This window comes from Pygocentrus nattereri, chromosome 10 (genome assembly GCF_015220715.1).
Source record: "Pygocentrus nattereri isolate fPygNat1 chromosome 10, fPygNat1.pri, whole genome shotgun sequence".
In the NCBI taxonomy this organism is placed as follows: domain Eukaryota; kingdom Metazoa; phylum Chordata; class Actinopteri; order Characiformes; family Serrasalmidae; genus Pygocentrus; species Pygocentrus nattereri.
In genome coordinates this window covers 17,330,759-17,342,412 of record NC_051220.1, presented here as the reverse complement: position 1 = coordinate 17,342,412, position 11,654 = coordinate 17,330,759, and the positions used below count along the sequence as shown (strand labels likewise).

General features: G+C 39.2%; 1 protein-coding gene across 4 annotated transcripts in view; it reads right to left on the bottom strand.

Annotated features, from left to right (window-relative positions):
* LOC108430665 (ryanodine receptor 3-like) overlaps positions 1–11,654 on the bottom strand; it is a 329,117-nt gene that overhangs the window by 26,393 nt on the left and 291,070 nt on the right. For all 4 annotated transcript variants that reach the window (XM_037541686.1, XM_037541687.1, XM_037541688.1 and 1 more), the window contains 5 exons: positions 10,942–11,022; positions 7,961–8,049; positions 7,073–7,201; positions 6,305–6,409; positions 2,016–2,097 (listed from right to left, as the gene is read on the bottom strand). In XM_037541686.1, the coding sequence (XP_037397583.1) occupies positions 2,016–2,097; positions 6,305–6,409; positions 7,073–7,201; positions 7,961–8,049; positions 10,942–11,022 (486 nt within the window). The remainder of the gene's footprint in view (positions 1–2,015; positions 2,098–6,304; positions 6,410–7,072; positions 7,202–7,960; positions 8,050–10,941; positions 11,023–11,654) is intronic.

Sequence of the window (11,654 nt, the reverse complement as noted above, 5' to 3'; positions counted from 1 at the left end):
GAGTACACCTCACAGTGAACATGTCCAAATTGTGTCCAATTGTATTGTTGTCCCTCCCTGGTGTCATGTGACTCCACAAGGTTCCAGGTGTGAATGGGGAGCAGGGCTGTTAAATTTGGTGTTTTGGGTACAATTCCCTCATACTGGCCAATGGATATTCAACATGGCAGCTCATGGCTAAGAACTCTCTGAGGATGTGAGAAACAGAACTGTTGCTCTCCACAAAGATGGCCTAGGCTATAAGAAGATTGCTAACACCCTGAAACTGAGCTATAGCACGGTGGCCAAGGTCACAGTTTTCCAGGACAGGTTCCACTCAGAACAGGCCTTGTCAGGGTTGACCAGAGAAGTTGAGTCCAGGTATTCAGCATCATATCCAGAGGTTGGCTTAAAAACATAGACCTATGAGTGCGGCCACCATTGCTGCAGAGGTTGAAGAAGTGAGAGGTCAGCTTGTCAGTGCTCAGACCATATGCTGCTTGGGCAACTCGGTCTGCATAGCTGTCATCCCAGAAGGAAGCCTCTTCTGAGGCTGACACACAAGAAAGCCCGCAAACAGTCTGCTGAAGACAAGCAGTCCAAGAACATGGATTACTGGAACCATGTCCTGTGGTCTGATGAGACCAAGGTCAACTTGATTAGCTCAGATGGTGTCCAGCATGTGTGATGGTGCCCTGGTGACAACTGTCTCTTGCCTACAGTCAAACGTGGTGGTAGCATCATGGTCTGGGGCTGCATGAGTGCTGCGGGCACTGGCGAGAATGAATTCGAACATGTACTGTGACATTCTGAAGCAGAGCACGATCCCCACCTTTCGGAAACTGCGTCACATGGCAGATTTCCAACACGATAACAACCTGAAACAAAACTCCAAGATGACAACTGCCTTGCTGAGGAAGTTAAAGGTGATGGACTGGCGAAGTATGTCTCCAGACCTAAACCCAATTGAGCACCTGTGGGTCTTCCTCAAGCGAAAGATGGAGGAGTGCAAGGTGTCTAACATCCACCAGCCCTGTGATGTCATCATGGAGGAGTGGAAGAGGATTTCAGTAGCAACCTGTGCAGCTCTGGTGAATTCCATGCCCAAGGGTTAAGTGCTAGATAATATGGTGATCACACAAAATATTGACACTTTGAGCACAATTTGACATGTTCACTGTGAGGTGTACTCACTTGTGTTGCCAGCTATTTAGACATTAATGGCTGTGTGTTGAGTTCTTCTCAGAGGACAGTAAATCTATTCTGGTATACAAGCTGTACATTGACTACTTTAAGTTATATCCAATTTCATTTCTAAAGTGTTGTTCCATGAAAAGATATGTGCGTGTGTCCCTACCTATCAGATATATGTGTTTGACCAAGTGTATATACCTGACACTTTTATCAACATATGTGCATCCATGACCATGCATCAGATTTTCTTATGGGACATTAGTTGCAATTAGTTACTCAGTAATCTTTTAAGATTAGTTCTCAAGAACTCAGTAGTGAGTCTTTCAACGAGCCAGTTTAAGGAGTTAATTTGCATCATTGCACTGTTGTTCTCTTTTTATTGGAGGTGTTTAGCTTTTTGTAAAATAAGATGGGTTGTGAAAATCCCTAGCGTACCTAGGGACATAGTGGACAACGCTGAGTAGTCACCCTCATTATCTATTACCCTTGTGGATCTGAGACCTTGTGGTTGTTGCTTTGCTCTTCATCATGGCATACCAAGTCATTTACAATAAATGGTTCTGCTTTCTCTCAGACAAATATCAACTGATAACAAGCACGGCTGAATTTTTTTAGGGCTGCGCTGAACATTAATAGGTCCACTGGGAAAAGTTACTGTTTGAACAGTGGTTTGAAAAATGGCTAGACTGCTCTTTAAACGTGGCAATGTGGTGGTTGCAATACAAAATAGAACAAATATCCCCCAACGATCTGACTGATCACACAAACAACAGTTCCTGTGAACAGAATGTAAATGACACATTCTGTTTGCTCATTATTAAGCAAAGATTGCATAAGAGAACCTTCCAGAAGGGACAGCAACATGACTATCATGTCCTTCTGCAGATCCATCAGCTCCTTCAGCAACTCAATCTGGCTGGAGTCCTGGAGGAAGAAAGAGAATAGATGTAAAAAAAAAAAAGCTAAAGGACATGTTTTCTTTACTCTTTTCTCACTGCATACATTAAAAGGTCAGTGTCTCCCTGCATCTGGACCTGTCGATAAATGCCAGTAGCTTAAAGAAAAATGAACACTCCAGGTGCCAGTATTCAAGTACCAAAACCAAAATCTGAGTATTTGTTTGCGTGCATTACGGGATGTTATTAGGATGTACTAGGACAATTTGACATTCAATAATTACATATCATGACACATAATAAAGCTTCTGATGTACTTTCAATACTTTAATTCATAATTTCTCCACATTACTTTCATCAAACAGAAACATAACACCGATCAGGCATAACATTACGACCACCTCCTTGTTTCTATGCTCCACTTACTAAATAGCTGCACTTTGTAGTTCTACAATTACAGACTGTAGTCCATCTGTTTCTCTGCATACTTTGTTAACCCCCTTTTACCCTGTTCTTCAGTGGTGAGGACCCCCATGGACCCTTACAGAGGTTGATTGTTGGATCATTCTCAGCACTGCAGCAACACTGATGTAGTAGAGGTGTGTTAGTGTATGTTGTGCTGCTCTGAGTGGATCAGATCCAGCCAACAGCATGCTACGGGCAGTGTCCTGTGGCCACTGATGATTGACTAGAGGATGACCAACACAAACTGAGCAGCAGCAGATGCGCTATCGTCTCTGACTGTACATCTACAAGGTGGAATGACAATGTAGGAGTGTCTAATAGAGTGGACAGTGAGTGTTTAAAAACTCCAGTAGCACTGCTAATTGTAGAACTACAAAGTGCACCTATACAGTAAATGAAGCTGATAAAATGGACAATGAGTGCAGAAACAAGGAGGTGGTCTTAATGTTATACCTGATCGGTGTATATTCCACAAACTGGAAAAATGTTTAATTCATTTAATGTTTTATAATACTGTGGCATTGGGGGCGGGGTTGGGCGTGGTCAGAGCTCGAGGCAGTTTTGCATACAGGCCCCTTCTGAAATATGGAACATGTGGCGAGTCAGTGTCAGTGTTCAACCGTGATTATTAGAACTAAGCCTTCAATTTGGGTCACAAATATCAGAACAGGAAAAAAATTCCTCTAGAATAATGCCAATCTCTGTTAGCACCCCTATGGGGTTCCAGCAGTTTGATAGGGCTAAGATAACGGCAATTCTTGCTATTCATTTTTTAATTTATTTTTTTGGCCATTATAGATTAAACACTGACATCTCAAGTTTCCAAATGATGTTTCATGTTTAACGAGATGATTTCTAACAACCTACTGATTAGGGTTCCACTTCTTTCTCACAGTCAGTAATGTACCTATGACTTCCAGATGTTTTTCCCCTAATAAAATTGGCCCTGAAGGTTCCTCACTACTTTTTATATTTCCTAACCTGTTGGATATATATTTATACTTCAGAACCTGTTCCTAATGCCTGTTCATTAACTCTAAGAGATGCTGTCAAAGTTAGCAGAAAATCTCATCTCCCCAAAAGCTGTCCATACAGAGCAGTTTTATTCACCAACAGACCAGTTGCTTTGTCTCAGAAGCAGATAGTGGTGAAGGACTGACTCATTCTGTTGTCCTGCAGTAGCTCAGGTATGCTCACTGCAGGCTATAAATCTGAGAAGGAGCTGTGATTTGGTAAATTCACCTGGCCTGTCTGTCCAGATCCCCTGTCTGCGTCATCACATAGGGGTCTCAGCAGCTTTGAGATTTGAAATATCAATACTAGAAACTACTGAGCTAGAAACCTGGATCTCACTGCTATTTGTTATAGACATGTTTTGCCTAGCTTAAAGGCCAAATGTCTATGACACAGACAGGACAGTGGGTGGATTAGTTTTACATTTCTGTGCAGACAGAGACATCTAGTGGTGGCTGTAATGTTCAAGAAAAAAGACAATTAGCAATACTTTTATTTAATTATGTTATTTACCAGCAAGTATATTAATCAGGAAAACATTAAAATTGAAGAATAAACTTCAACAAATATTGAAGAATCGCAGATTACTGTCTTGATCACTGTTTCCCAACAGTGGACTTGGAGGCATGAGCCTGCACATTTTAGTGCTTCCCATGCTTTAACACACCCACTTCAGCCCCTGTAAGGCGTCAATGACAAAGTCAGCTGGGCCCAGTTTCACAAAAGCATCTTAGTGTGAAGATCATCTTAACTGGTGCAGAGAGTGTTCAGAGTGATTCTTGCTCTACAGTTTAAGAACCATCTTTGTACTATGTTTTAAGGAAAGCCAGCACTGATTATTTAGATCTTGCCTGGCAGGAAGGCAACACTAAACCTTGAAGAGCAGTGGGCCTAGAGGACCAGGGTTTCACTTCATTAGTAGTGACAGGGTCTTAACAGCCTGTTTCTGGATCTAGGTATGAATAATATTTTGTCTATACTGTTACGTGGAAATACACAATATAAATCATGATAATTTATGGGCTCCTGAATGGCACAATCATATAAGCGTCAATCATATCAGGAGATCATGAGTCAAGATCAATTCCAATAGAGCACAATGGGATGGTCCTCCCTCTCCCCCATCACTCAGTGCAATACTAGTTGAGGAAACAGAACTGATGGTTAGTGCTCTCCTCCAAGCGTGTTCAGTCATCCAATTATGTTGCGTTAACGGCAGCTCAAAAAGATGCAATGGCTGGCTTCACATGACTCAGGGGGAAGCTTATGTTTGCCATCACCCTCCTAGCACTGCTGATATTGTGTGATAGGGGGAGTCCTAACTTGTGGGCGGAACTGGATAGGACTGGATTGGGTAGAAAACTGGAACACAAATTAACAATATATAGACTGATGTCAGTACTACTTTATAACCCTAATGAGACAAAGGGGAGAGCATATAAGCACAAAGTGACTTCTCTAAGTCCAGAATAAAGGTTTTGTCAAGTCATGTCTCATACTTGACAAACATTACTTAAATTTGAGTTTTCATCTATGGCCTTCAGATGCTGCTGAAAGTGGGTAAATATTACAGCCATTCACTCTTCAAGTATTTGCTGAGAAGCTGCAGAGCCTCTTGTTTGTAGCCCAAGCCAGCATCACCTGAAGCCACTAGCTGAGTGAGGGATGCCCTAGGGGTGCGCATGAAAAGCCAGCTAGTCTCAATGTCAGGCTAATGGTTAACAGCTAAGGCACTCTCTTTCACTCTTTAATTCAATACAAATATTACACTACACTGGAGGTGTTTTGCAACTGTATTTACATTCTGTTTTACTGCACTGCACTAAATCCAGTTACACAGGACCAATTATGCTCTCTTTGTAATGAAACAAGCAGTTGGTCAGGGTTCTTTATGCACGGATATCCACAATGCACTTCGAAAAGCATATTGTGACCTAATGTAAATATAATCATGTTGCTAACCCCTACGTGATACTGCTTTTCAGTTTTAGCAGTATTTTTCAGCAGTGTTTGATAGATAATGATCATTACATCCATGATGTACTGATTACAAAATTATGCACTTTCTTTTTTAGCCTTTTAGTACTACAGGATTTTGTGCGCTCTCTAGGATCTGACTTTTTAATAGAAATTAATTTTTCTCTTTTGTTTTATATCCACAAAGGGCTAAAGTTTGCAGAAAGGACTGTGAAAGATTCCATTTTGTGTTATTACAAAAGAAGAACTCAGACCAAAACAGCCCAGTCAATACAAGCTATATATGTAAGACATTTATATAGTACCAGTACTTAGGAAGCATGAGGGTTAATTAACTCATTCGAATTCTAACTTAAATATCATCCAAAACAGTGATATTATGATATATTTAGAAAAGTGATTGCATTTCCAATCATTTTAACAATATCACCCAGATCTTTATAGCTTTATATCACAACAAAATCTTTTTTGTTTCCTTACGCTTATTTTCATGCCGTTTATAATGGAATGGCTCGTCTAGTTTTACTGCTGGTTGATGCCATATTACATATTTATTCCTAGACTTTTCATCAAAGGGTTGATGCTGTTCTTAGTTTATTTTTGTAATCTTTACTGAGCAGTTTAATATTAGCTCTGTGTAAAATGTTTTAAACCCTTGTTTAAAAAAAGCAAAACTGATATAAGCACTTTCTTAACAATCATTCAGTTACCATCAGTATATTTTTATACAAAATTGTTCATGCTTTGTTTGAAGCGATTGCAGTTTTTAATGAACTTGCCTGCGAGAGTTTCATCTGCATGTTGGCGAAGACATGTAAAAAGCCAACCACTGCATCCCATAACCTACTGTGAGCCAAACTCTGCTGGTTGCCTATACATGGACCCTGAGTAGAGAACAGAAAGAAGTTAAAGATTTTGTTGGTTTCTGACTGATTATGATTTCAAAGTATTAAAACAGTGGGAACATGTGGGCAGTACACGGCGCTACGTGCGTGGGTGGGTATTTGACAGTCAGCACCCACCAGGCATGCTAAAAATAAGACACCATCTTACTGAAATTATGAAATGGCACTTGCAATATGAGTAAATAAAACCTTCAAACCTTTAGTTCTGTATGGAACATGCCTAGCCATTATTTTATTATTATTACTATTTTATAATTATATTATTAGCTACTACAACAATCACCTCCTTAAAACTTTCTTAAGAGAAACAAATGGGCTCCAACAGAAACTCTTAGGGTTCTTTAGCTTTTAATGATCCATTTGGGCATTTTGACCCTGCAGAGAACTTCTGTGGTGCCAGAAAGGACATTTTCATAAAATGAACACACTCCACTTCAAAATTCTTCAAAAATCACTAATATTATTGCTGGTTCTTCAGACATATAAGGTACAACTTGTGAAGCAAAAAGTATCTTTCATGCATGAATGGCTGAGTGTGATGAAGAAAGCTAAAAGTGGTAGTGAATAACAGTTACAGTAATGTATTAATGGAAAAGTAATAAAATGTGACTGCAGTAAAAATGCACTGCTATTGTCAGTTACCTGGATATATTCAGTGAGGGAGTTAAAGATCTGCTTGGCCACAGCCAAGGCTTTAGAGAAGTTACGCTGACCGGCTTCATCCATGACATCTTTACCCGAGTAATACCAGTAAAAATCACTGATGGACTCCTACAATGACAGCAAGAGCTCATAAGACAAAGTTCCAAAAAACTTGCTAATAAAAACAGAAAGAAGTGATCTTATGAACTTCAATGTTTTTTATAATACACACTCATTCCAAATTTGATGCTTGCAACACATTCCAAAAGAGTTGGGACAGGAGCCACTGAGTTACAGCATTTAATGTCGACAACTAACAAAACAGTTTCTGGTCTTGCCCTTTTCACACAGAGGCTTTTTTCTGGATTCCCTCAACCTTTTGATGATATTAAGCACTGTAGAGGGCAAAATACTTAAAATCCTTGCAATCTGTGGCTGGGGAGTATTAAACTGTTGGATTTTTGCTGTTGCATTCATGGCAAAGTGGTGAGCCTTAACTCTCATCCTTGCTCATAAGGGACTAGGTCTTTCCTAAATGCTTCTTTTACTTCCAAGCATAAATGTATCACCTCTCTAAGATGTTGTTTGATCATTTCACAACTCTGAAATGCCTATTCTACAATTGCTGCATCACAACTTTTTTGGAACATGTTGCGGGGATCAATCTCAGAATGAGCAGCAATTTACCATAAAGCTGATAAGGTAAAACATACATATCTTACCTTAGGACTGTTTCTGTTCATATACAGGCTAAAGTACATTTATACATTACTGCTTTCTGTTTTGTTTTTTTTGGCATATTAAGTTCTGTTCCAACTTTTCAGAATTTGGTTTGTAGTTAATATGTATCCCTGTGTGTCTATGTATCTGTTACATAGTCTACATTACCTGTAGCCTAAGGAGGTAGTCCACAGTGCTTATGATTATGTTAACAGTAGTTGTGTTTCCAGTCTGTGTCCTTAAAAAGTTCTGGAAATCTGAGAGAAATAAATTAGATAGGACTGTCACACAAATGCTTAGAAGGGGAACACACTCAGCATTAGAACCATTAGAAATATTTTCCTTGTACTTCAACTCCATGGCCACTTACTTTATAGCTCACTTACTAGGGGTGGGAATCTCTAGGCACCTCACGCTTCGATTAGATTACGATTCAGAATTATAAAACAATTATCAATGCAGCTTGATGTATCTTTTTTCTATACAGGATTTCTATTTTCCTACTGTTTGAGGACTTGGTAGTTTTAAAGCAGAGTATTTGTAACGATCCATCATGCATTTACGTCCAATATCTTTTATTAATAAAACAAATGGAGGTGATGTGGCAAGTGAACTGGAAGACTCTCATTCACTGCTCTTGTTTGGAGCTCATGAGACGCTGCTGCCACTCATCTCCGATAAAATGTGCTGTTAGGGTGACATAAGATTTAGTGGTAATGGATGTCCAAGCAGTACGTTACAGCAGTCCTACCTGTTTTCTTTAGTTATTTGATAAATTAGTTTTTGGTTTCGGTGTAGAGAGGGGGGGTGTGCTGTGTCAAAGTAAAACATCTTCAAAGTAAAATATCTTTGAGACAAAATCTCGCCGAGCCACTAGTGAACGAAAAGACAGATTTAAGATGAACATTTGGAGACAAATTAGTGACAAATTTGGACTTATTTGCATCTATACGCAGGGCAGTTGGTTTCCTGTTATGTTAAATCTGCAACGAGAGACTGTCAAACACTAAAGATTTGCGAAGATGAAGTCGTTTCTCTTTTGAATTTTCTCGTTCCACCTTAAATGGTGCAACATTTATTTTCTGGCAGAATTTAAGGTGGAAGGGGAAAATTGGAACGAGAAGCTGGAGAATAAGAAGCGACTTCAGCCTCGTAAAACAGTCGAATGTTGAGAGACATTTTACAAGAAACTCTTCTATTTTTGAAGAAAAGTTTTCTGGCAGAGATGGGAGGAAAGTGGCTAAAGCTAAAGCTTAAAGCAGAGCAAAGTAAGTCTGCGTTTTTGTTTATGTTTTTTAGCCTCTACTAGGACATTATCACATACTGACACATACCGGACATTGAATTTTGTTGTTCCCAAGTTCGTCTGGATTTGTTGAAAGGACTAAATAGCTCTTCTTGACCAAACCTGGCTTTTAAAGCAGAGGGAGCAGGACAGATTTCTCACTCATCCAGTTGTGTTTTTGTTATGTGCTGCCACAGACTGTCCGAGCACTGCACTTACCCACTTCCAAGTTCTGCCTTTTATATTCCGCCATTACGTTATAAATTAAATATTTAGAAAACCGATTTTTGACATTTGTGAATCAATTCAGAATCGTTCACATCCACATCGCAATGCATCTAAGAATAGAGTTTTTCCCCCCACCCCTATCACTTACTATTACATTGTAATATGTAACATGTACAAATACTGACTCAAGCTTGTTTATTTCTAATTTATCAAATGCCCTAACTCGTTTAACATTGGCCAGTTGGTGATCTCAAGATAGCTGTTGACTAGATATTAATTGAGTTGCAGACCACTCTGAACACAGCAGTGATACTGACAAGGTAATTACAGGGAAGTTTGTGTGGTGCTGATAGAAATGTATCAAGCACAGTGGAATTGTTGGAGTTTTTTTGGGTGTCTGGCACCTAAAAACATCCAGCTAAAACCAGATCTTTAAATGTATTACAGAGAAAAGAAGCTGATGGTTTCATTATTTTGGTTGGCAGGTCTTAAGCTATAGTTAAACAAAAAACATAAATGTTCATGTCATCTTGCGAAAGCAGCCTGACCAAGACAGGACAGTGCAACTTTATTGCTAACTAAACTATGTTATTGAGCTCCAGAAACAATGAAAAGGGATTTTCCTGACAAACTAACATGTTGGCACATCTTCTCCTGTGGCTTCTTGTGTAGAAGACAGTGTGTGCTCATCAACATTTAACACAACACTTGTTACTTATCCAACATGAAAATTCCTAATAAAACATGATAACAGTATTCTGAACTTTTAACAGCACTGATATCTAAAAGGTAAGTCTACAGCCTCATGTTCATTTGGCTGAAGTCTTTCGTCTGAAGTCTTGTCTTTGTTTAAGGACAATCAAATATCAAAATTAGTCAAAATGCACATCTCTATCATGTATTCATTGTTAAAAATGTAATTATAATATTTTTTGTCTTGTCTACTCTTACTTATAAATCTAAAATCTGCCTGAATAATGAAGCACACAATACAGTTGTTTTTCAACATAGCAAATCTTGTTTTTTACATAACTTCTCAGCCCATTTTTATGCTATTGTCAATTTGGGCAACAGCTTTATATTAGTAGTCCAACTAGTGATTTTTGTAGCTATAGTAGCTGGTATCTCCAGCTGTAAACTAAAGAAGAAGAAGCAAAATTTGGATCTCAATCGTGTTGGTTGGTGACTGCATCTGGTGTAAGTGGACAAATGGTTAAATTACATTTTTTACCCAAATTTTTCTTTATGGTTTTGGGCAATTCCTGGGACATTACTGGGCAAGTAATGTTTAAAGTGATCTGCTTATGTACTGCTAAAATTAGAATTTCCTCCATTTTGGATCATCTGTGCTGCTACATGAAGTTGCACGATTTGTCCAGGACGCAGATTCACATTTCAAATTCCACCGAAGCTGAACTGAACATCTAGGTTTTGCATACAAAACCTATCCACTCCTGAAGTTTATGACACAAAACCATTCACAGCAATGAATTCCTGAAATTCTTTGCTTGCAAAATTTCGCTGGTAAAAGTAATGTGACCTTTTACGATGGCAGTGTGAACAGTTAGCCAAAAAAAGATTACATAGAACTTGTACAGTCACCGATGTAAGTTTGACATTTATTAAGATGACTTACCGTTGTTGTGACCCTCACAGAGCAGCTGCAGGAACCTAAAAAGGTCTTTAGTGAACTCATCATTTTGGAGCACCTTGGAACCTTTATAGAGAAGAAAAGACAAAAGCTACAGATCATCTTTTTAGTGTGGAGAGGAAATAGAGCTGCTTACATGAGACAGTCGGCTGCACTGCACTCACTTCCCTAAAAAGTTGCTATCAAGCCTTCATACTCCAAAACTAAGCAATGTTTTTGGATATTCATATACACAATATGGCCAAAAGTATGTAGACATCTGACGATCAGACCATCATGAGGTTGTCGGACATCACATTTCACAACCATGGTCATTAATGTGCTGTTGCCCCACTTTTGTGTTTGGCCGATTCCAGACTTCAGAGAACACTTTTCCACTGCTCCAGAATCTAGTGGTTGCACCACTCCAGCTGAGGCTTGGCACTGCACAAATATTAGGCTTGCATGCAGCTACCCATGGCCAAGCAGCCATCTTGTTCTGATGTTGCTTCTACAGGCAGTTTGGAACTGTGTTGTGAGTAATGCAACAGAGGACAGACAATTTTTACATGCTATGTGCTTCAGGACTTGCAGGCCCCACTCTGTGAATTTGACCTGTTGTTTGCTTCCATTTCACAATAACACCAGGGACAGATCTAGCAAGGGATAAATGTGGCAAAGGTGGCATCCTTTAACAATGCCACACCTAATGCTCTTCA